Source organism: Chondrus crispus, genomic scaffold (genome assembly GCF_000350225.1).
Source record: "Chondrus crispus Stackhouse genomic scaffold, scaffold_181, whole genome shotgun sequence".
Classification (NCBI taxonomy): domain Eukaryota; phylum Rhodophyta; class Florideophyceae; order Gigartinales; family Gigartinaceae; genus Chondrus; species Chondrus crispus.
The window spans coordinates 57,802-85,321 of NW_005179053.1; the positions used below are offsets into that span (position 1 = coordinate 57,802).

Below are 27,520 nucleotides of genomic sequence, written 5' to 3' on the forward strand. Positions count from 1 at the left end.
TCTATTCAATATCATCGTCCAAACCTTTCAGACAACAGCTCGCCCTCATTGTCCGATGCAATAAAAAACTGTAAACTGTTTCATGATCCTGTGTCGAGTCTTTTCTCCCGCGCAACACGCAACCCTTTTTCGCGCACAGATGTCAGTCACCCTACGAACCCCGCCATAGACTTTCCACAACCACCTTCTGCCCTCGCTGCGAAGTGACAGTCATGAGCAACGTTGCCTGCCACTTCCTTTGCTATTTGCTCTTTTGCCTACCGCACAATGTCGTATCTTACACGTGTACATAGCTCCACCGGTACTTAACACCGCCGTCGCTCCTCCCACAGTAAACACGACCAAGGTCTTGAGTCTCTCCTACAAGCAACGCATGCTCAATTGGTCATCCACACTTTTCATTTCTCCACATTTCTCCACGAAATGTCAAAAGCAATGCTGTTGCAATACACACCATCTTTTTCCTTCCTTTTTCTGCAGTTGCGAGACCGCGGCAGAACGTTGACACCTCTGCTTTCTATTATTCCGTTGGAATCCTTTCCATAGAAAGCACCGCGTGGCAAGGACAACTATCTTCCCATTGAAACAGCATGCGCACCCAAACACCTTTTTCTTCTACTGCTGCCAAAAATCTGATCAATGACAACGCCGCAATGGACCACTGTTACATACAACTTTCTTGCTGTGTGGCAAACACGTGTAGTCAAATAACCAAATCGCCTTTCCCGCTACATTTTTTGTGAGGAGATGTCCCCTCATGTTGGCCTCTGCCGATTGGTACGGTATCGTTTGCTTCCGAGGGTACTCCCCTCACCATTTTACCTCATCTGAACAAATGCTCAACGACGCCGACCTTCCTCACATGGTGAGGAGTGCCACACGAGGATCCACTTGGGCCTCCTGTGACATTTTGTTTTCTTTCAAGAGATTCTGGAAGCCTATGCAACAGATACATATAGTCTCACACTGATTGCTCTTGCTCTCCCCCTACTGGACTGTAGCTCTGACGAGGCATTGTCTGAACAACTTAGAGAGCCGCTTTTCTTCATTCTTGTCCTATTTCAAAAATAAGCACGATTTCCCCTTATTTAAAAAAGGCTATTACAACTGCTTCCTCCTCGTCACAGCTTGCTCCGTGCGTAGGGTGCCCTTACATACACAACGTATGGCGCCCCATTTCGCAGATGCCAAAGACATATGTTAGCTGATGTGTCGCAACGGTGCACTTTTCTGTTCCATCTCAACCGTTTTTACTATTCGATACACTGCGCTGTACGAAGATCAATGAAATCCACATGCAAATGCCGCGATGAGTTCACGCGAAACGTCCACAGCCGATTTCAGATGCTTTTTTGTTACGTCTTCCATTCCCATTTCTCCCACAGCTATCCTACTTTAGAGAAAAGGACACTGCCTGCAACCTCCATGCACAAGTCGCGCTCTTCGTATTATACTAAGCGGATGTGACGACCATATACCGTTGAGAAGCTCGAGGGCGATATCCTACTCCCAGTAAGAATTTTGACATGCTTGCTTAAAAAAACACCCTGCATTCCACGTTTTTAAATAATAAAAGGGCCTCGCAGCAATGTTTTGTGTGCTGAAGGAACGATTTAACGATGCCTCATTTATTCCGCAACCTATCTCTCGCTTCCTTAAGCATAAGCTGTAAGACTATCGGCCCTGCGCCGTCGTCTGTGGGTGACCGTGCGTGGTGTACTGCGTGTGCACGTGTGCACGTGTATGGGTATTATCACATTTTGCACCTTATTTTCAAATTTTACAAGATTAAGAAAGTAGTGTTTCTTCCCTACACGACCAACTTCTCCAAGCTGGCAAAGCATGGCATATGTAAAAATAGAGGACAAGTATGGCGCAGCAAACACCAATCGCAGAAGACAGGCACAATAACAACGAATTATCCACCTCAAACGTTAACTGCTTTCACTGCTTGCGACGTACGCATATTAATCTCGCGGCCGGCATGGACAGCTATCATACGCCGATCGTGTACTTGAGTTGCGACAGGTGATTCTGTTTTACGAACGAGGATGACAGTGGCCAAACTTGACAAAGTTAGAAAAGTGCATGCGTTTATTTTCTTGCTTTGCAGTAGGGATTCTTCCCCAACTACAAAGCAAACATCAAAGCAGCAACTGTATAATCTTCAGTTTGATAAAGCTGTCGACAAGTATGCGCGATGAAGTGGAGGCAGCACCGGATGAGTCCAAGACGACATAAGAGAATTGATGCCATAAAAGCGGAGTGAAGAAACCCATCTTTTCGAATAAATCAGTTGAGCTGTTTTCTGAGTATGGTGGCGCCTCTTTCATTTGATGGTCGAAAAAATTCCGGAGTCAGCACGTGAAAAAAGTGCTGGGCCTTTCAGAGAAATGGAATACCGCACGAAAGCGGAAGCGAGTTCTTTCGTCTCACACAGTGTCGAGAGAAGAAGGCAACTGTTGAACCCGTTACCACAGAAAGCGATGAAATGGGTTGCAAGTGTCGAAAACTATGCGATGTATTCGGAGTACACTTTTATCGCTTCTTGATTATACCTTTTGTCATGCTCACTAACCTCTTTTTGACCTGCTTCGATAATGTTCGAGAGTTGTCCCAAGGTAGGGCGGTCTCATCTATCAGAGAGAGTTGATTCGGGTTTCGAACAGAGCGTGCAGAGCATGGGATCGAGCACACTCTGCTACTTGGCCTTGCTTGTGAGCCCGCCGTCCTGAACACCAAGGGGGCTTGGGGCCACCTCGAAAATGACCCCTGCACTGGGCTACGTCCTTTCAGCCGCCAAAATCGACATTGAAGAGTGCCGCACACCCTCGTGGGAGCTATGAAGTCACTAGCCCGGTCTTTTCCATTCCTTCTCATTGACCACCCTCGTAGCTTCCGCTCCGTCTCTCCGCAGAACATCATGTAAGAGGAGCACGTAGTTAGTGCACGGATTAGAGGACTGAGCGATTGAGGGTGGAATCGGAACTAGGTAGATTAATTCTGCTTGGGGTATCGCTCTACTGCCCCGTCTTTCTTCCATAGAGTGACAAAACCTCGTGAGGGCGACGCACGGCGTACCCCCATGCGTCCTGCCCCTTGTCTCGACATACTTTTCACGCGCCTTCAAATAGAAACCTCTCTTCGACTGCCCTGGGCTCTCTCGCGAGAAGAGATCCTTTATCATTGCTCTCAAGCCTGCCCCCGCCCCCAACCATTGCCTCTCCAGCACCCATGCCTGTACAGTTGAAGGCCCTAACCCACCAGACCTCCTTTTTCCCCGTCATGATTCCAGAACGAAATACTCAATTGTGGCGGCCCCCCTGATGCAGCTACAACGGTTTAACCCACTCCATGTCCCTCTCATTTACTCTCAAATCGCTCTGATAATACCCTCCCCTGCGTAGAAACGATCGAATGAAGTCCATCCCGACCCTCCGATGTCTTCTCATACTGTCTGTTGTCCATCCTTCCATAGCATTGTCCCTCTGCTCATTCAGCTTCTCCGTGTAGGTTTCACTTTCTGCCCAATACGATCGGTTAGAGTGCACTCCTAAAACCTATGGTGCCCCCCCCCCCCCCCCCCCCCCCCCCCCATCACTACGACCACTCAGGCCGCCAGACCGCCAGACGGTCAGCTCCCACCTGTACTAGGGCCGTGTCATGCGCACCATCGTCCACGACATGATCGCAGTGTCCCAAGTTCCAGCCACTATCCAAATGCTTGTGTAAAGGCATGAGATGCCGAGGACCTGAGTATACAGTAGTACGGCTCGGGGAATCAGGACGTTTAAAGCTAACAGTATTCTGTTCCAAAAATATAAATCAATTTCTTTCCAGTTGGAAATTGTCCTCCTTGTTGTGTATGACCATTTACAGGACGTAGGAATATATGGAATGCTCTCGCGTTTGATGCCCATTCAGTACTCGGTATACTTTTTTTCAGTGGCAGGAGCACCACAGGAGTAAACCAAATGCACGAAAAGTCTGCAACATCAAGTTCGCAATGAAAATCTGTAAATATATGCAATACAACATCTGCGCAAGAAGTCATAGAATTTTATATAGGCGTAGCCTATACCGAACAACCGAACAACTGTGTTGAGAGTGGATGTCGGTGACCTCGCCTCGCCGGTTACAATCGATGACAATTGGTCACGTCTACGAATTGATTCAATATGAAGTTGCTGTAAAGGACGACACTGCAGTGGACTAGAACGGACTCTAAATCGAAGGGGAGCACACAATAGCAACGAAAACCGCCGAGCGATATCTTAATCAAATGTGCTTATCATACTGATTACAGTTGGCCTTTCATGTTTTCATGTGTCAGCGATGAAATATTGTTCCACAAGGTCAATCTTTGGATGGACTGCGTAATTCTGTCCCACCCGCTCGTCATGGAGAGACAGGGCAATGTCAGGCTGTTCCAATTTAGCTGATTCCGATTTAAAGGTCTTTCGCCAATAACTCGCTGTTTACAGAGTTAGGTTTGAGTGCAAACTGCAACGAAAGCCACTGAGCTACGGTGGCTATCATAAACCGCGACATGATAACAGGTTCATGTAATGCAATGTCGATAACTCCTCTGCCTGTGATAATTATCCGACCTGGGCTTGTCCTCATATGAGTTTTTCGCGAAGATGTATAAATTAATTTGGTTATTTAAAAGGCTTGCTTAGACACTACTTCCTTAACGAGCTTGTTTCGGCAATAACATTGTGATGCAAGATCGATGCCACTGTTTACTAATGTCTAATACTTGTCTTCTTTATAAAGGGAGGCTAGGGGTCCGTAGGCCGGCAGCCAGTGAGGCGAGCTGATCGTGCAGTCAAGCGTGTGCTACGTGTGCACGTATGGCTCTCATGGCTGCTGACTTTGTCTGACCGCACAGGACAGGCTGTAATTAGAGATATATCTAGGTAGAGCCGACGACGCGTAAAGGTGAAGAGGGTATCGGACCCCGTGTTTACACAGGTTATAGGCTCCTTTCATGCAAGACCGCGCAGATACTCACAGCGACCATCCCCAACGCCCCAACCAAACACAAACTGGTCCCTCCCCGCCCGTAGGAAAATGGCCCGCCACACACAAAACACAGCAATCAGCAGAGAACTGCTCACATACACACCACCCACACGCACCAACCCCAAAATGGAACGAAGGACAAACGTACTATCGTTCAACTGCGACAACTACAGACCCTTTGATGGTTGCTCTGCGATTTGCGGCACATTCAACAGACGCAATCCACCAGCTAGAAGGCAACCCAGATCCACCACCAACAGAAGCAGAAAATCAAACGTTTCAACAGGCCAAGCTCATGCTACTCCGTAAAATAATTACTACCATACCCAGCCAAAGCGCCAACCTCGTACTCACCACGAGCAATACCATACCGCACAATCTCGTACAGGCAATCACATCTCACCTGGACACCGCCCACGTGGACGACCAAAAGTACCTCAAAAAGCTAAATAATCACACTACACGTCCGTCAGGATCCTCGAGGAATGTAGTTTAGTGGCGGTTGCCAGCTATGATCTAGCTCGAGGAAGAGGTGATGACAAACGAGGGCTGTCCCGTGGTAGATCGGGACGGTGGTAGAGCAAAGGGGAAGTACGTAGACCGACTGTAAAAGAACAATGTACTGGTCAAAACACGGGCCCGGAATGGGACCAGCACTGGAAGGGGTTGTGTAAGAAGTCACAAAACAGGAGGAACCCGAGCCTGGAGACTAATGTCAGAAACGGGCTGAGCGACAAGTAACAGGAACCCCTGGATGGAACGAGAGAGGCAGGTTTCAGTAGTACCACGAGACTACAGGCTTTTTGTAGCCAGCGAACTGAGAATCGTCGAGGTATAGGTGGAGAGAAATGGTTTGTGCGACAGTAACAGGCCTAAGCTCGAGGATAGTCTTAACCCGCATAGTTGTAACAACTGAGGAGACGAGAAGTAAAAAGTAAAGGCAATAGAAGCTAAGGAAACGTCGCAAGACAGATGCTGGCAATGTCTCCTAAGTCAGATGCTTTCTTGATCCGCGGTGTGGCACCGTCGAAGGAAATCCGTTCCCAAAAGATCCTTGACTGTTTGCTGTCATTGCCCGGCGCCGTCGCTTAAATAAGCGAGCTTGCCAGGTCTTGCACATTTTCCACCCTACTGTACTACTGTACTCTACTGTGCAATGCACTGTACTATGCCATTACTTCTGTACCTTGTCATATACAACCTTTGGGCTGTAATGTATACAGTGCGTCGTCGCCTGTAATGCCCACGTGTAGTTCGTCTGCTTGTAGGGCACACGTGTAGTCGCGCGCCTGTAATGAACCCCCGGCGGTGGGTGCTGTACAAAGTACAAATCTTGGCTGTGCCACCACAAGGAATACATCAGCATGTACAAAAACACAATAGCCAAAATAATCTCTGTTAAATACCCCGACATCCAAGATCTTCGAACAACCGTAAAGTTTATGATCAATGGGCTACGAAACAAACCGACGACAGTCGTCGGTTTGTTTCGTAGCCTGTTACAAACCTATCGCTGTAGTGACTGCAGCGATAGGTTTGTAACAGATCACACTCAACCCCGCCACTCTGAAGAATGTAGTGCAATGCGCCTGTCAGGCAGAGACCGCGGTCCGATGGTCCAGCAAAAACAACAACAGCAACAAAAAGAACAACTGCCGACGGCACAGCGCTACAGAGTGTCCGACTCTCCCTTCTCCGTTTAAACGAGCTTGCGACTCGAAGTAGCTCAGATCCCTGATAAGGGGGGCACAGAGAAATAGCCCGGCCCGGGATCGATGTGATAGAGACTTGCGAAGAGAACTGCTCGACGAGTGTGGGGTGGGGCGTGTACTTAGGTACCCCGGTTCCACTGGGTTGTAAGGCCAATGCTCGTTGAGCTTCTTCGACACCTTGTAACGCGACAAGGCCTTCGACGGGGGCGTCGCAACGCAGCCCGACTGGATGAAATGAAAGTAACAGCGCTACACCAACTGTGCCGCCCGATGGCTCGAAACACCTTCACCGGTTCCGTCGCAACCGAGGCCGATGGCACCAACATTGGCTTGTACACACGACAAAGCCCTTCGAGAGAGACGTCGTTGCAACAGTCTCCGTCGGAAAATAGGTCACAGTAGCAGCGCTACGTCAACTGTGTCGCCCAATGGCCAAGACACCTACACCGGTTCGGTCGCAACCGAGCCCGATGGCACCAACAGAAGATAAGGGAAAATAGGTAGAATTAGAGATAGAAAAGGAAAGGGAAATAAAGGAAAAGGAAAGGGAACCCCCGAGCGCAAAGGATAAAGTAATCTGTAGTAAAAGGGAATGTCTTGTGAAAGACGGGCTTCGACCAAGGCGATATCAGACTCTGGCAACTCGGGTTACCTTTACTGACTTGGTGGTCAGTGGGCTAAGGTATATATCGCCCCGCCGGAGCCACTACAGTAGCTCTCGGCGCTAGATCCTAGATTTAATCTAATGTCAGCAAAATTAATACTGACTAATTAACTAATTAAAATTAATAATTAAAATGAAAACTGTGCAAATATTCACACGTGTGTCCCCCAATCCCGGACTACAGTATTCACATTCCAACTTAGTTTCTTTTCACTTCACCCTCCTGTATACCCCCATATTGCACTACAAAGAACTTTGCGCACAAATACGACAGAATCCCAATGTACCGAACAGTGGCAAACCAACAGGACCAGATCCAACCACAAAACAATCCGGCCAAAACCGCGCGCAGATATCCCATCCAGTACCCACGCCAACATCCAGTGTTCAGACACATCACGAACTCATGTCGCCATCACAAACAACGAGGTTTCATGAACCTGCGACACACTAACATGGAATGACGACACCCCAAGCACTCTCAACACCTCACAAGGGTGAAAGTGAAGATACGAGCACGCGCAGTATGAAAAGCGGACGACATCTACGAGTACAACCAAGATGATCTGCAAGAATACGACAAGAGGAAGACAACATGACCTATGTCCCATGTACGTTCATAGTGCACTCCGGAGCACACCGGACCCACCTCACACGTCCCACGCAGCACATGCGCAAAACATCAACGCAAAGCCACACATACACGGGAGCTAACACGTGCTACAAATGCACACACAATGGTAAGACGACGATTATTACGAATAGGAGCATACAACATAAACTCGCTGCCGTGGCCAACCCGGCCATATCCACAAACCGGATCTCAGTACATGATATCACACGACTCCCCGGCAATGTCCCATTCACACCGTCACAAGCGGTCATCAACCGCAACAGCAAATACCAAACCACACACCTCATCCTCGGTACGGCACCACGAAACGGGACACATGAGGCGTACACATGGACAAATAGAAATATGAAGCATTCTTACAGTGCCAGAACAAAACCCTACCAAAACCAACACACGAAATCGGTAAGCACCAAAACAAAAAACACGACAACGGTGACAACCGTTGCACCACGCACCCCCAAAATCCACGAACAGCGGCAACTCTCACCTCACATCTCCCAGATATACAACCCTGCAGCAAACCCCAAGAGATTCCACACCCAAGGACCACAGGAAACCCGGTATTTGTACCTTCAACTCAACCATGCCACGGCAGGGAACTTTTGTCAGATGTCCAAATCACGTAGAATACCCACCATGTCTAGACACCTGACAGAGGACTCAAAAACAATCATATGGTCAGCATGCCCAGTAGCCCAAAAACGCCGAGCACCGCACCGAAAAACAACCTAAGACTACAAACCAGGACAATATCTCAGCCCAGACACATGTGGACCCATATTCCCACATCCACAAGCGGCAGCCTTACGTACATAGATGCAGGCTCACGATACATCGAACTATACTCTATGAAACACCGCCGACAGGTAAGAATAATCATGCACGACCACATGCGCAAATTACACAGCGAAGAGAGGACACCACAGTACTATTACACAGAAAGTGCGCTGGAACCCAAATCCTAACCAGAAAAGAACCCATACGTAGCCTACGGCATAGCTTCTAAAAACAACACCCCACACCAGCCTCAAGAAAATTCTCTGGGCGAGAGAATTAACCAAACACTCACGAATGCGGCACAAGCTAACCTCTATCATGCGGAACTACCAACACCATACTGGGAAGACGCATTTCGCGACGCAGCGTTCAAATAAAACATAATACCACACTCGGCGACGGGATAACCGCTATACACGCAATGGCACGGACAACCTCTCAAAACATGTCGACTACCATCATAGGAGAAATCGGCACGATACCACTCCTGCAACCCAAAAAGAAACTCGACCCCCGAGGCAAATCAGTACGATACCTATACAAAAATGATCACAACACCATTACAGTATAAGAGATCAACACAACGCGATACTGAACAGTAATCACGACGGACTTCCGACCGTACTCACACAACTACGACCCATGCCAACGCCCAACGGGCGAATTCTTTGCACAAAAAAGCAACACACCATGCAAATAACCACACCCGCCCCACCGACACACAAAGAAGCCAGATCCTACCCGGACGCTGCACAATGGTCACAAGCCCCGGACGACGAGCTCGAGAAACTAGACCAAAATAATACAATACAGTGGCTCCCGGAAATGCCACCATGCCAACGCCTCATAACCCTCAAAATGACATACAGATACAAAAGTTCGCCAGACGGAAAAGTCACCCTACGAAAAGCAAGATGTTCCGCACGAGGCGATCGCATGAAACCCGATATACACTACGACCAAGACATTACAACGACATACATGGTAGAAAAGACATCGGTGGCCGCACTGATCCAAATAGCAGCGGCCAAAACATAGGCAGCAGAGCACTTTGACATAACATCTTCATACCTCCACGAAAATACACGCCAGAAAGGAAATTTTATATCAAACAGGCAGAAAAGACATCGGTGGGCGCATTGATCCAAATAGTAGCGGCCAAATTTGGGCAGTAGAGCACTTCGGCATAACATCTGCATACCTCCACGAAAAACGCATCCCAGAAATGATATTTTATATCAAACAACACCCCATATTCGTTTGCAGGATTGAGGATTGAAGATAGGTAAGTTGTTGAATTATTTTGGAGGGCAAACGATGTTTAAAGAAAGGAGCATAGTTGGTTTGGTCGTTGAAGTATAAGCGTGGAATAGATATGTGATAAGGCATGAGATAAAGATGTGAGAAACGTATATAGATATAATGGATTTGAAGAGTTGACGATTGACGAGGATTTGGGAGTGGGGGTTTAGAGGATTGGGGGTTTAGAAGTTAAACGGATTAGGCGATTAGGGGAGGGAATAAAAGTATAGCAGTATATTGGTATATAAGTGTAGACAACGAGAAGCGTAGAAGTGCAGAAGTAAGAGAAGGAGCAGAAAGAGTGCAGAGATGCGGAAGCAATGTGGGGAATGTTAAGAGTTGGGATTACGACAAAGAGTGTGACTTATTGCGGGGTTGGCAGGATTCTAGATTAGAGATAAGTAAGTTGTTGAAGTAATTTGGAGGGCAAACGTTGTTGACACAAACGAGCATATGTTGATAGTTTTTATTATAAGCTTAGAATTGATGTGTGATAAAGCATGAGATAAGGATGTGAGAAACGTATAGAGATTTACTGGATGAGAAGAGCAGACGTTTGACGTGGATGAGGGATTGGGAGGATGAGGGGATTAGGGGTTGGGAAGTTAAGCATACAAACATGCATTTAAAGTTGGTCTACTACTCAAAAATATCTGCGACACACCACCAGCATCTCCTACGTTTTTCGATGGACTGATAGGACACCTTAAGAAGCACTGCTACAAGGAAGCAGATACCGACCCAAGCATCTTCTTCAAACACAACGCACATGGTACGCTGATCATATCTGTAAGCATGGACGACTTCCTCGTCATCGCAACACACACAAAGCTCATCAGCAACTGTATGGGGAACTGCAACAAGAATTGTACTTCTTCAGCCGGCTAGGCTTCGCACAACCGTACCTCAACTATATTATCCAGAAGCAGGAAAATGGAAGCATCTACGTGTCACTGACGGCAGCCATCGACACAAATTTGAGCGACACAGGCTTGCGCAAATACAACCCGCGTCAGTCGAAGCTTCCATGCAAAGGACCCTTCGACGACGCAACGCAAGAAAACCACTGCCAACACACACGAGGAGATCGAATTTCGCCAGTCGATAAGGGACCTCACATACATCGCCGAAAGTACAAAATGCAGCATTCACACGGGGGTCAGCAACCTGGTAAGTTTCATGCACAAACCGACAGCCATCCACAAACAAAATCCCAAATGGCTCCTGCGATACCTGTAAGGCACGCTCACACACGTAATAGAATATAAAGTCGTAAGCAAACAACCAGCAAGCCTCCTCCTGTCATATAGTGATTCATATTACACCAACGAACCGGACAGAAAATCACGCACGGGAATAATACACACATTGTACAACGCCCCCGTCCGTTGGACACCATCAAGTCAATCGAATGTAGCAACTTCCACATGCGATGCCGAATATCTGGCAGCCTCGCGAGCCACGCAGCCATCACAATGACTCCGAAGACTACTTGCAAATATCCAACAACCGAAATGAAAGCTAACACCATTCATGATTGACAATCAAGCTGCGATTAGTGTCCCCAAAAACACAGCACAGACAAAACGTAGAAAGGTCATAAACATGAAACAACTCCACATCTAGGACCATATCAATAAGGGCAACATCAGGGTACATCATATACCAACCGCTGACAACATCACAGACCTCTTTATCAAGATCACTGGACCGCGACGACACAAGCACCTCACCAACCAAATCCCCCTCACGCCAGCACCAAGTCCATCGGCGAACCCTGGAACTGTCTGACCACACACACACACTTTCGCCAATGCACTTTATGCTTTGTCTGACGGAACAAAACAGGCTGTAATTAGAGATGTGTACAGGTAGCGCCGACGACGAGTAAAGGGGAAGAGGGTATCGGATCCCGTGTTTACACAGACGTGTTGCTGCTTCACATGATATCCATAGTCAGTCAAACGTGTCAACGTAGCACACGCACAGATGCCGTCCATCACGCGAGGACCGCCTCTGCATGTTGGGGTGAGTGGACTTCGAGGGAACAATAAAGGAGGCATCCTTCCTTGCATCACAGGTTATGGAAATGATATCGCATCCGCTGCAACAAGATCAACCCCCATCACTCCACGCTCCCAACGTCACCGTCCCTACCAGCGCAACAAGCCACCCGCACTCACCGGCCACCAAGCCGACACCACTTACCTAGAGTACCGACTCCCGTCTACACTTACCAGCGCCGACGTCCCCAACCCAACCACATCCCTGTTTTTTGAAGCAGGCACCCTTCTTTGCATTATTCATTGTCATGAAATAGGGCAGATGGGTAATTGACGAAATAATGAAATTATCAAGGAGCAGGAGCGTGTCCAATTATTCTGTATTTCGCACCCGATTCGCACTCACTAGGAGCGGAAAGGATATGAAGGGTTCCAATTGGAACAGCATAAATGCAGAGAGTTCACGCTCCCCTCAGTCAAATGGGACATCAGTGCCCAGGTCAACAAACAAGCCGGTGCAGGTCGGCGGGATACATCTGAGACAAAGGACAGAGAATTCATTGTGAAAACCAGTACATAACACCTCCTCAACGGAGTGTTGAGTGCGAAACAACCCCTCGCACCACACCACAGCTCCCGCCCCCACAGTAAACTTTTGAGTGCGAAGAATCCCCTCCCGCTGCACTACGGCCCAAACAAACACCGATGAAAATGGCCCAGGCAGGTCCATCCCCTTCAGATGGAAGCAATCTTATCGGCAAACTGCCCACCTTGCTACAAAGGGCAGCAATTACCATATCTGGTACCCAGCAACCCAAGACAACGTCTTAATCAACAATATGGAGGACAGCCTAAACCCCGTACCCCACTGCCCGCGCCAGGATATTCATTGTCCCTCAGCCACCGCAGGAACTTGGCCTATCTTCGTATGGCTATAATTGAAACCTTCCCGCATGAAGCCTTCCACGCAATCGAATTTGAGCTCAGTATCTCCCCACTGTAGCTCACCAAGGCAATCAAGAACCACTTCACGGAGTCGATATACACCACACATACGCTTGCCCGCCAGGAAGTGCAAAGGACAGAATTATCAATGACTGAATCCCTCGATGCATACCTTTAAACACACAGAAATATTAGCCTAAGGATGCGACTAGCCGACTCCCCGCATCCAAAAGAACGAGTTAATCACCATCGTTTTATTATCAATGGACTGCAAACGCATGAAACTTTCAAGCACTTCCACGGCATGTGAATCGAAACCGACACCATGCCAAGCACCACCAAAAGCCTCGAACGCTTTCTAAAGTTTGTACAAGCCCGTGTCGCCGAGAAAGACACTACAACTGCAACAAAGCCACAAGGCATCCAAAGTCAGTAACAACCCCGAAAACAACAAGACAGATCGACGAACCACGTCGCTACTGCGCTCGAAGGCTTAGTCGAAGACACGCCGAACCCCAGTGGTCCGGACCATGGATCCTACACGTTCCCGCATACCCAAAACAAGACCTCCCCAGTTACGGCCCCCAGTATCCTACATCATGGCCGCTCCCTACCACTAACCAACCGCGGCGAACCCCGCCCCAAGCCCTGCCGACCAGAGCTCAACCCATATCAAACCAACATGATCACAGACGACGACCCCCGCAACCGTGCCCCACGACACCATGGAATTAACACGGACTCACAGCAACGATGAATGCCATGGTACGAAATCCGCGCCGGCCTCTTGTGCCTACCCAACGCATATTACCCCCAACACACCCAATATGCGCCCGCTCCGAAAAGTGCTGCATATTATCACAGCCACATCCACCACCCCACCAGCCACACATTCAAGTACACTGCAGATACTGACGACCTTCAATAAGAACATTTCCGTTCCAGCTATTGCAAATCCCGCCATGAAGACCAACCTTGTCTCCGCAGATGACGTCACCCGCCAGTGAGGCATCGTCGTCTTCACGCCCCAACATGCTACATTCATCAATAGAAACAAGCCCAACTACACTGTAGCTACGGCTATGTTCTCTAAAGGCCTGTACTTCATCAAAATCCCCCCTCCTCCGCAGACAGCAGCAGCTCGCACACTAAGAACAACACCAACACTCCCCACCAGGGGCACCGTCCCTGAAAAGACTCCTTCCGCTCCATCACAACCCACAAGAGGCATCATCAAGGACACCCCTAGACCTCCCAGTCCCCGTTCCCGGGCAGAAAACTCCCATATGCATCAAACACAACCCCGCTGTACCCGTACCCCTCCCCAAGTTGAACGCGACTTCTACCACTACCACATGATATTCAACCACATACGACTAGAAACACTTCAGAAAATGGCCAAACGTGGCCTCCTACCAAACCTCCTCCTCTCCCTTACCCGGACACCGCCCGATTCACATGCCCCAGCTGTGCGGCGGCCAATTTACAGCCCGCTCCCCACAAACCCGCAACGAACTCAGACGGCACGAGGAGGCCTACAGCAGTAACATCTCCTGCCCGACCAACTCAGTCTCGAGGCAAGGCAAAAATACATCTTCACGCTTATAGACTTGAACTCCCGCTAGGTGATAGTCTATTTTCTACCCACTCGACAAGCAACGCTGTAGTATAATTGACTATTAGATGAGAATTAGGCCTAAGGATGTAAGGTACGGATCTTACAACGTGCGCGCGTACACATCTTACAGCACGCTGGCACACACACGAGTAACCTACATGTACTGTCGGCCCGATGGCTGACAGCGTTCCATTGCGGGACGGCCCGCACTACCTACAGTAGCTGACTACAGTAACAAACCTACTGTACTGTAGTATGATAACGTCACATGTATATTAAATACCAGGAGGGACCCACGGCGGAGGGGACCAAGGAAGCTTTATCATAACCCTGCACCAACGGCCTCGCCTCCCGCTTAATCTAATCAGTGCACATCTGAAGCGCGAGCGTTAGAACGGAATGGCACGGATCTGGGCGCGCTACCACCCAAGAGAGCCGTGATACACATTCATCCGTGAGTATTGGACCGTCAACCAATACTGCTCTGTGGCGTCGAGCCGTCAATCCGCTCGTGCGTGCGCGCGTCCTACCCCGATCCGCTCTACCACACCGCTACCGGGCCTTTGTCTGCATACGTGAACACGGGGGTTCACCCATAAGGGGGTGCCATGTAGTATAATCGCCGACGACTACATATTTGAATTAGAATTAGATCTAATGCTGTGAGGTACGGACCTTGCAGCGTACGTGCGCGCATATCTTACAGCGCGCGCGCATTCACACGTATTGCACACGTGTGCTGTCGGCCCCGGCAGGTGACGGCGTTACAGGGCGGGCCGACCCGCGCTGGCTACAGTAGCTGACTACAGTAGACTTCGTACTGTACTGTAGTCCGATAGTTGAACTTGTACAATAAATACAAGGGGAGACCGCCAGCCACAAAAAGGGTAAGCAACCCCCTAACTCCGTCTACCCTTCCAGCTTATTCAAACGCAAGCTCCATCGAACCGCGAGCGTTAGTCGTAGCTGCGCGGGTAGAGGACGCGCGCGACGCGCCGTCGAGCACGGATCCGCCTCCGCCCGTCAGTACTGGACTGTCAACCCGTACTGCTCATGGGCGTCGAGGCGTCGATCCGTTCGCTCGTGCGTGCGTCCACAACCCATCCCGCTCTACCACCCGCTAACCAGGCATGCACACGGTTGAGTTGGCTGGGGGCTGCGGTAAATACGCGATGTAGGGCATTTTTGACGGGCAATGGTACTGTACTGCGTCACATGGGTAAGGAAATGGTTCCCAAACGGAGGTAGACTTGTGCAATATTTCACTGTACTATACTAAATTACTGCTGGGTCGAAGATTGCATATGTGGATGTTATATTTTGCGCGTTGCTCCCTGTTAGCTAGTTTGTGAAGCAGTATTAATTTTTCTGGCATGAGGGGTAAACGTGACCTCAAACTGATTCTTTAAACCAAGCATTGCTGACAGAAAGATTGAATCCGTGCTACAGTTGCCGCACAAGTTGCCATCCAAACTCACCAACCTTGCCTTCTACGCAATTTGATCTTTTTGCATCCAGAGAGGTAGTCGACTCTCAAAATAAAGAGGAGTGTATGTGTAAACGTTGTACAGGGTCTCAAAAGGCAGGCAATCTAATACACGCCCCAAGAAGAGATTTTCGCTCTCAACACTTCGATGCTACATAATAAAACGATAAAGTAACCCATAGAATCAGTGCACTTTACAAAGCAAAGAGAGGCTCGCCGCGTTATCGATCATGAGTTCTGTCAGATTTGCTACTGCATGAAAGCAGAAGGAGTGCAGAGCAATGTTGTGCCGAAAGCGGTTTTCTAAACAGCAGAACTGCTTAATTCGTCTGTTGACTGTTTCGTGCCTTGCCCAGACTACAGAGTAGAAATGCACATCTTCTACGTCTGTTGGTCTTTTGCATCGGTTATCGGAATAACCGCCATCAGCCACGACATACTCATCTAGCAGTAGTAACTGCTTCAGACGACTCCTAAAGATACGGATATCAGGAAATTGTCCGCATGGGAATGGCCCGTGAGTCCACACGATATGACCAGTGGAAATACAGACACCCACCTCATACCTCAACCCTGGTCCATGGAATTTGTGCGAATACCATCTAGGGCTAAATTTCATCGGCTCGTATATTGGAAAGTCTGTGCCATCAACAGATATATTGCAGTTATCGAACGAATGGCCTCTTAAACGCTTGTCCCACTTAACCTACACAGTAAAAATTCATAGTCAGCAGACTGTCAGAGACACTGGAGTCAACGTTTGTCAAACATTTTAAGTACACATCTTAGATTGGAAAGACATTTAACAAGTTGCCAAGACCAATTTCGAAACGTCTTTCACTAGCACCAGACAGGATACTGTTCATGTGCTCGGTTGCATAGGTCTTCAAAAATAGCAACGCCCACAGGAGATGTAAAGGCTGAGCGCCCCGCGACAAACTGGAGCGAATATCATTCCATGCTACAGCACAGACGGTTGGCGTCACCCCAAAAAGAGAGCGAAATTTTCGAAGATCGCCAGCGCTGCTCAGACCAGGGGTTCTCCGCAATAGTGGTTTCGCACAAAAGTAAAATAGCGCCGGTGACGCCCTCATGCCTGTTTGTGGTTCTGAACTATTGTCTACATCACGATAAGGTAAGATAGTCTTCTTTTATATATGGAAGATCGTCACTTACATCACTCTAGATGAGGTTTATAGAACAAATTTGTGCCATGAAACATTGCTGAGAGGAAAGTTCTTTATTATTATTATTCTGAAATTCTTTCATAAAATTTACATTGAATTACCATGTACTTGACGTGGTACTCTATGTTGAATTGAACTCATGGTACCTCTAGTTCGCCCTCAGAGATACAAAAAATGATGTGCAAATTTTGCCGAGCAGTTCAAAGCAAAAACATATTTATAATTTGCCTCGAAGTCACGAAAAGATGGGAGGCATTGACAAAGTTAAAGCGTGGCGAACTGCGTGTATTCGCAAGAAAGTGGCACTACTGAAATGGATATTTTAATCTCTTACTTGTAGCTATAATTACTAAGTTTCCGCAAGCACTTAGGTGTATTTTCTCTCATTTGATAATAAAAATCCGGTGACGCATTAATTACATTTTATGCCGTAAATCGTACTCGCGCTTACAACTTGCACCACACGGTCTGATGTGGTCAGTGACCTGCGGCTCTGACAATGTTGAATCCGCAAAACGTTCGCGAACATTTGCAAATGTTCGCTATTCAAGACATACGCAAATGTTCGTTTGTAGCAAGGTCTTTTTGAAGCAAAGCTTCTTCGAAAAGACATGATCTCAGTAATCAAGGGCCAATCATGGTGAGGTACTGAAATAATTGCAAGTCCTTAAAACATCGGTAACATATAGGCTTGAATTGCGAATCAATTGCTCTGTCAACTTTGCAAACTTTCGCCGCCTGCCAAATGTTCGAGTACTTTACAAACGAGTCTTCTACATAAATGTCCTTTTATTTAAACTTTTTCGGCATTTTTGTGAAGCACTCGAATGACAGACCCCGATTATGGCTGGCTAGAGAGGATGGCGATAAAAAATCGACGGCAGGTCAATGTGAAACTACGTCAATCTTCGAACGCTCGCGAACATTTGCCTGTGATTGTCATGTCTCTTCATTACGGGTGAAGGAGAAAGCGAAAGTTTTGGTGAAAGGGGAAAACGGCGTTGCAATACATTTGTACAGAAAGATCCAATAGTACACAACTCGAATTGAGCTACTTTTAAATATGTGGGTGTCCACTGACACTACTCTTTACAAGAACTGACTCAAGCGCAGTGTCACAACAAGTATTCATCGATGTATGTTATATATTTCAATCAGATGGAGTAGTTTACCATTCCTGTAAATCTTTGAACTGGTTCAGTCTCATACGGCCTCCTGTGAAACACATGTCGGTCTCTAGCAGCATTACTCTCAATTTACGTGTCGCCCGCATCAATCGCGGGCCTCCATAATTTCTACGTGAAGTTTTAGTCTAAGACATAGCTCATATTTTGTGTCGGGTTTCAACATGGTTGTGATGCAGGAGCCCGCACGTTGGCTCAGTTTGTAGACAACTACGTTCGCTTCATTAAATGTGACGAAAGGCTTCTATGCGAAGGCACGTTTCTGTGCCTCACTTCTTGTAAGCTTCTTGATCACAAGATATTTCAATTCTGCCTGTTGACACGAACACACCTGTTAGAATATTATTAGCAGCAGACCTGTCGAACACCAAAAAGGCACTTGTCCTGGCACTGCGCTACACGTTTTAGATAGAACCCTAATGTTTTTTGTCCGAGCAACAGGGGTTTCCCCAGAAAGTACGTTTTGACGATCACCGCTGTAACGCACTGTACATAACTTCTTTTATGATTATGGGAACGGACACAACACATGTCATCAATAGAAATTACGCATAATACGGTTAAAAGCAGAAACAGCTGAGACAGTAGTGATGATTTTTGTGGGGAATCAAGCAATTTAAAAATAATAATGCCTCACAGACCTTCGAAGCAGTCTTTGATCGACTCCACTTAGATGGTGTCTTTTCCCGCCGATTATTCAAACTACGATATCATATTTAGCTTCGGTCGACCTGGTGCAGTCCGTTGTATGATTTTGCAAAGCACCCCACCTCCAACATCACAAATGGCTCCAAAGCTGACTCGCAACTCCAAAAGCCGTGTAACTTCTTAGCGCCAAATTCAGAAGTGGCGAGCTCAGTGGGCGTGAAAGCCCAAAAGATGTGTATGAATCAAATCCTCTTTTCAAGATTCACAAATTGGCCACTTTTAGAACGAGATACAACGTCCTTCGGAAAGAATTTGCTAGTGAAGAAGGTAAGTGTCATTATGGTTTTAAGTTTCACGCAGTTCCTCCACTAACGTTTTTACAGTGAAGACAGAACTTACTGAAGAAACATATGGGAATGGTCTTAATACCAGTTGTTCGGAGGAAGAGAAGAAGCTGACACCAAAAAAGCCCCGATTGATTGAGAGGGACGTAGAACTGTCGTCCGAGGACGGCAATAGTGAGGATGACATTTGTCGGGTTTAATCTGAACTTTTCCAGCATGGGCGAACATTCAAACCCCTTTATCTGTTGTCAGAATTGACTGAGCCCGGAACTATGACAAAGCGAATCTCAGCTGCAATCGTGCTTCCAAGCGGCATCGACAGTAATGGCTTTTCTTTACGTGTTGCGGATGGAGGTGAGAGCATCGAACTAAAAGTTTTATGGCCCCGCACGCTCGTCGACATGGCAGTGCAACATCGAAAGTGGTTGAACTCGGAGTCAGGAAATTTTAAAACTTATCATCCCAAGATAGTTGGCTTTGAGAACGCTTCGAAGCAGCTGCGCGGATCCTCTACTGACAGTGTTGAGTCTGTTGCTCGCATTCCGCTGCCGTTTTCTGTGCAGCCTGACATCGATCGAAAACACAATTTGGCGTGGAGGGAATGGAGCGCACATATGCTCTACTTAGACCTCAAAGCCGTTGTCGATAACTACGCTATTACTCGTGATTCAGACGAATTCGAGGTCGTATAGTCTTAGAAACGGCGTCGCATAATCGCATTGCGACAGCTTCGGAGTCAAATAAATAATTGCCCTGCCGATGAAGGTATTTTTTCCCAGACATTTTTGAGCAGAGATATCGTACTTACCGCAACCCCCTCGTCGTGGTCCTCGGCACCGTCGATCCGGAATCTTTCGTCGAACTGCGTGAACACCTTCCTCCGCTCGAGGGTGTTTATGCGACATATATCGGTACTGGTAGCACCATCCAGAAACACGTGTAATACTGTGCCGAAGGCACCGTGTACACGGCCAAGTACTGCAGTACAAGTACTCCGTCACTCCATTTTGCACGTGATGGCTACGTGTACAGCTCTTCAATTAGGCCACTCTTGATAGCGAGAAAGAACATCGAGTCGTGGAATCCTCAGATGGAAGAATGCCTCGCAAGAGGCGACGAATATCATCGTAGATAACAGAACAAATATGTAGACGAAAGTGTTCACAGTGATTGCATTATAGCATGTAGACGTACTCCCTTGCCACAACAGCAATAGTCCAAATGGACTTAGTACTTAGGACACCGAGGCGTCTCTAAATAAACTGTTTCATTTCGATACTGTAGAGCGCTCGGAACGGAGTTATCATACTATCACAAAACCTGCTCCCAGTCTTCAACTTGAAACGAAGTATTGAGTACTGCTCTACCACACTATCGTTCCGTGACGACGCATTCGAACCGCCACGGAGATTACTGGGATCGTGAGGGCTCGATCGACTTCTGTGAATCACCGCGCTCATTCTTGTTTCTTTTTGAGTTGACATGATGGTCGTCCATTGCACTGCATCTACATACAACAATTCGTCTCAACCGGTCTCCAGATCACTTCACGCTTACCTCATGCCACCGCCAATCCGCCCGACATTCATCACGTCAACAACGCCTGCCACGCCATCTCACTGTGCAATCGCAAGGTATCGGAGACTCACATTGATGGTCAGTGTCCACTATGAATATCTCAAACAGCTCCAAGACGAAAAATGTATGCAGTGGCTATCTCAAATGTGAAATGCCATTCGGCACATCCCTCATGCCCGTCAAGACCACACTTCCTCATAAAAGTCACCCATACCATCCCGTCAAGCAGCGAAAAGCGCAAGGCTCCGTAGGAGAATATCTAATGCAATCTTGCAGAAAATTTGACTCTTCAAAGTTAGCCATTTCCATGGATGGTAATGAAACCGCCTGGGCGCTCCATGGGCTCATTCAATACTAGACCTAAATTGCGGTACTACCAAATCTTGTTTGCGATTATAATATATGGTGCTGCCTCGTATTCGACCTGGCATGCTGAGAGCGCTACTGTGCTCTGGCAACGGTGCTCTATGCTACGGGCCCCATTTAAATGCGAGATTGGTCTGTATGTGGGCGTCTGTCGCGCATTGTGGCAGTATTCTTCACTACTGTACAAGATGAGAGAGCTTGAGAATTAGTAGTTTCTGGGTATGGTAATTTCGTGGTCCACCAATCCGCGTATATACCGCATTAGCCATTTTAGATGTCGCCAATGTGCCTGTCTGCGGCTTTTGAGGTATGTGGCAAGTTGATTGACTGAGGGGTATATTTCGAAGAGGATACTTTCGTAAACATATCCTTGGTTGGTCAAAATATGCATGCCCTTCAAGTTTCATGTTCAGGAGAAAGCTGGGGTGCTTTTCTCATGATTGAAGTTGAGCTCGGGAGGGGAAGGAGAGGGCTACAATAAAATCCTGCATTTTGTCCTTGTGAAGGATGTCGCCGATGACATGCCCTGGGAACAAGTGTGCCGAGGCGCCGTGGTGGCATATTAAGTGGTGCTTGAACGTTAATGAGGGATGTATTTGGTCTCTGTGACGGCATTTCAAAGATAAAATATTGCAAATGGATTAAAGAGAGCAGTTCGAGGGTAGAGGAGCTGTACCTATGAGTTCGTCAATGCAGAAGTTGATGAAGTCTGTTTGGTTGCTTTTTCAGGGTGGAACGCAAGGGTTCACGTATGACTGCATGGACCCTTGCCTTTTAAGCCGGGCGGTAAACACTTACGGCAGTTTGGGGCTGTCAGTTGTCAGTGAGGCGCGATATACGTCGGGTACGACTCTTTTTAGTTTTTGGTTGCTCCAATTAACTGGTTTGTAAGTGACGTGTTTTTCGTAGACAAAACAGCAGTGGTATTGTAGTGGTGCATGGACCAGTTGCACGTGTTGGCCGAACATGATTTCTCCGTCAGTACTCTCGCACCAGAAGTACAACGGCTTCAATCTTGACGGTCGCTCATGGCAGTGTGTTCAGGTCTGTGACCGGTTTTTCTTAACCGAATGGGAAGGACTTTGTGAAAGGCGTCCCAGCTCCTAGAGTCAAGTACGCGTTCGACAAGTCAGCGGCAACTCAAGAAAGGCAGACCCACTAAGATGTGTGCAACAGAGCGAATTTTCTCATTTCTGCGGTACTGTCGCCATAATACCGGGTTCAGATAGGAGTCTTCCTCCTGGAACTACAGCCGTATCTCTTCATGCGATGATGCTATATTAGGTGCTATTGTCTTGAATGTGACCCTCGAAGATGAGGTTTGTTGGCCAGCCGCTGATACGCGAGAGCAACTTGGAACAAGACGGCAAGAATTTCCAAGTTGCATTGGGCATGTCCATGTCATGCTAAGTCCAATTATTCGCCCCCACGTCTCAAAGTACAAGCGATACTACAGCAATAGAAAAAGATCTACTGCTTCAAAAATGTAGTAACGGTCGGTCATGACAGTCTAATTATTTACGTTGACGCAAGCTTTGTAAGATCGATCCATGACGTTCGTTAACTAAGAAACTCTCATATTCACGACACCTGGCGTTCTTCTCTGGAAAATGACGACCTAGAAGTTGTTGAAGACTACTGTTTGGGGAATTCTGGATATATGGGCGCTGAGATGTACCTGTTTTGCAGATTCGATAATCGAGAGATTATGAATACAGGTGAAAATCTTGTAGTTCATGCGTTCAACGAGCGCCATGCTGCGCGCCGGGTTCAAATTGATTGGGGTATTGGTGGGATGAAGAAACGAATTTGGCCGTTTCTCACAAAATGTCCGAACCGTCGACATCACTTCAAAGTAATGTTCGAAGCATGTGCACGATTTACCAACTACATTCATCGCTGCAGGATGAAAAGTTGTACGCGGGAAAATGGGGGCATTGAAGTGGGAGAACGTTCTGATGCTTTGGACAACACGTGGGCAGGAGAGAGAGTATAAACAATTCCCATGGATTGAAGAACAAATTGTTTTATTCATCATTCTGCGGTTGCCACCCTCAAACGTGTGGGATAGCTCCCCTCGTCTCTGGATTGTGTGAGAGCCTCGGAGGTGTAGCTGAGGGAACACGAAACGCCGGCACGCGGCGCGCAAATTAAAGATACGGCCGAGCTCGCGAAAATGGAGCGGCACAGGTGGCCGGTGACGTGCAGTCGTTCGGTGGTGCGTATACGGACACGGCCGGTGACGGGTTAGAAGCCAGCGCGAGTAAACTACCGAACGGTAGTATTTACGCGCGAAAGGGACGGGAACGAGATTGCCCCAGTTTACTGTTGGGGACGGGTGTCAGGTCTTAACCCCTCATAGGGACGCCCCGGAAACCTGTCCCAGTACAGTATCTGCCGCCTAGTGCATGCCGGGTACGGCACACAATTAGAATTCCAGCGCCGAAATTCCTAACTAAAGTACGGGTCGTGGTACTACACGTGTGCGTGACAGTACACGCGCACTTAGCAGTGAACTGCCGCGCGGACGACACATGTGCTACTGTAATAGCTACGACCGATCGGCACGCGCCCGCTCACCACACGTGGGCATCCCGTGTACACTGTGCACGGGAGATTAAAAACTTCCGCACGCGCCGGTAGTTATGATACAGCACGGGAGATAAATGATTTATTCGCAATGAACGTGCTGCCAAGCAGGAACGTTAGTTCTTCAAACTTCCGCGTACGAACCTCAAGCCCATGCAATTTTTCCCGTTGGCCATTCCATGTTTTATCAATCTCGGTATGCTTCTTGACAAAGATAACCGTTGATGTTCCTATACTCGCAATAGATCCCGCGATGCCTTCGATAGAATCTGCGGTTCGTTTCTGAATTTCTCGACGGGGTTTTCTCTGATGGCCTTCTGGGTTGCTGGCATCACTTATACCAGCCCCGCCAATGTCACTGGAAGCGTTGTCGCCGTTCGGCGTTTCGGATACGCTTGGGCCATCCATAGTGATCAATTGATCCCGAAAGGGCAACTTATTACGCGTTGCGTGACCATCGCTTCGTTTTAATCGCTGAAGTGTATCTTCACACCGTAAAGTTACGCTACGTGCAGAAATTGCATCCGGTGTTCCGTTACTATGCTCATCCAGAGCAGTTCGGAGAGCGTCGTGTAGGGTGTGTCATGGTTCCCATGTACAGCACAAACATCCATGATACGCACACACGCCCGACAGGTGTCACTTGGATAGACAGCGCCCCCATGCCGGTACCGCCGTCTCGTAATAGAGCTTCGTCCGCTAGCGTCAGTAAACAGAGTCGCCGTTCCTTGCAGCACAGGTTATGGTCGCAAACCGCATTCTACGACCGGAAAACAGTCACACACCGCCTATCCGAAGATCCCCACGCTTCTCACAAGGGCCCATACCCTCTCCCACAACCTCTGCCGGCAAACCCGCGAGCCTGCAGTATACACCCCTTCCCAGGACCCGGCCTCTCCTCCGCCCCGCAGCTTAATGAGCTGCAGACCACACTCAGCCAACCCTGATCTCCACCCCCGCCCCCGCCGAGCCGCGTAGAGACCCGCCTCGAAGAACCCACACTCCCGGATCTCCCGACAACGCCTCTGCACACCAGCGTCGAGAGCCTCATCAACCAGCCGCCCCTCCCACGATAACGCCTTGCCCCTACCTTTCTCGTCGCACACAGACGACCATACCACTCCGCGATCGCCCGTCACCCCAAACACTCATCCGCCTACCGACCTCCACTCACCTGCATACAGATGAGTGGATATCGGTAAGGGGCGAAGTGCACGTCGCCCCTCCCGATTCTATGCACGCCTCCCCACTTTTCTTGCAGCAGGCACCAATTTCCGCCTCTGGCGCCATGCGTTGCATGAAATTGCCGTGATAAATGACACACAACATACCCTATGCACTACCTACGTACCACCCCAACACGTCACCGCAAAACACGCACAATAAATCAAAGACCGTGCATCCATCCGCATGCTGATCACGAATAGCCTCCCACAACACCTGGAAGAGACCACGGAACTGGCCTTCCGACACCCCGTGCCGAGCTACTGTTAGCTGTTCAAGCAGACTTCACTGACAGCTCCCCCACCACCGACCTCCCTACTCAGACAAGAAGCAGACGGTCTCCATTTCCCACCAGACCTAAAGGTGGACGAATGCATCAAAAAACACAGAGCACCGCGCATGCGTATGCGTCTCGCCAAAAACCCACACATATCCACAGACGAAACTGTCACCGTGGACGCGATCATCAAAAGCCTGGAACACCACCCCACCTTCAAGCACCTACTGCACACTACGACGGAGTCAACATCTGTCCCCACCATCATTCTTGGTAAATTGCAACGGCTCAACAATGTCAAAGCTCGCACCACCGTATGACAGGACAACACAACACCAAACCCACAACTACTACCCACAGCCGCACTCAGGCAAGCGAAGCGCGAACCCCACACACGACCCCGTGGCCGCAACTGCGGACGAGGGCAACCCCGAAGACCATGGTACAACTCACCATTTATTAACACCACCCCACTCTCCCACGCCCACACCGGTCGAATCCACCGCACTAGCACCCAAATTCCTCGGTTTTAGTTTATCCCCAGAAACGAACAGCTACACACCGGAAAACGAAAGCACAGCACGCTTCCACGGACACTACAGAAAACCAATCAGAGGAAATTCACGTCTTCCATTGCAAACTGCTGGAAGACCACGCCATTATGCGCTATGTCCTTGACTTAGGTGCCAGCCCCACGCATATCACCAAAGCCACACCCCAACTGCGCCTCTCACAAAACGCATTATCACTAACACCGCAACATTTTCCACGTCGTCTGCACCGCACTTTGACATCCTGTAGATCAAGAGCAAAAACATTAGGGCTCTCAACTTTCCAGAGATCGCGAACCACACAATTCGCCAGAACCTTCTCTCCGTGCATAATATCGCACGAAAATATAGAGCCATCGTCTTCCGATCCCACAACGCCGTCACAATCTCAACAAAAATACCCCCCCAAAATAGTCACCACGGGACGCGCTTGAAAGGGAAACTATGTCCTTAACCGACCAAACTATCCTTCTCAGGCACACGCCGCTTGCCAACACCGCGCCCACGCACACAACTTCACAAAAACATTCCGGAAGCCAGCACGCGGCCCGACATGCACAGCTGCCACCACCCTCGCACCCTGTACCGACACCACCCCCGCTCCAGTCCCCAACAAGAGCGCCCCGCATATGAAAACATGCACGTTGTTAGGGGGGCCCTTGAGTGCTACCCTCCTACCCCGCGCAGCGCCACTCTGGAACACGCATTCGACTCCACCACTTGGAGGACGTCGTCCGCGATGCCATATTCAAATACAACCATACCATGCATCACGGAACAAGCGCACTCATAGCTATCGAGTGGAGCACCTCCACTCCTGCCATCTCCCCATTCCACAGATTTGATCAACTGGGAACCACCCCTGACCACTTGGCACCGTGCCAAAATCCCTACTCTCTAATCTTGTTCACGAGCAGTCAGATATCTGCACCCTAACGACGACAATCACCTCACATTCATGATTGTAACAACCTCCAAAATACACAGCATACGCACCATCGACTTCCACCCTCATTTCGCCAAAAAAGACCCAACCGCCACCTCCACAGATGCGTTCAAGGCATACACCCCACACAAAACACCACAGTAAATTCCTGTCTCCACCCCGCACCCCTCAACCGCAGGAAAGCCACAAAGTACCCATTTCCCCAAATGTGGGTATCCGCTCACGTCAAAGAACTCGATGCCCTGGACACCAAACAGGTCATACAATGGACCTCCGACAACCTCCTTCCGCGCAACACCCGCCTCATCCCCCTCTCTATGAGATATCGCTAAAACCAAAGTGTGGGTTTTAAGGCTGATTTCGTCTCGTTTGCTGCGATGTATGATATCTCCAGCCTGCCTTCGGATAGAATTTGTCGTCATGGCTCACCAATTTTTGAATTTCGAGACTGCTCATA

General features: G+C 48.6%; 1 protein-coding gene across 1 annotated transcript; it reads right to left on the reverse strand.

Annotated features, from left to right (window-relative positions):
• Positions 1-2,851: 2,851 nt before the first annotated feature.
• CHC_T00003245001 (hypothetical protein) lies at positions 2,852-3,187 on the reverse strand. The gene has a single exon (XM_005714361.1). The coding sequence runs from the start codon at positions 3,185-3,187 to the stop codon at positions 2,852-2,854; it is 336 nt and encodes a 111-aa protein (XP_005714418.1).
• Positions 3,188-27,520: the final 24,333 nt, after the last annotated feature.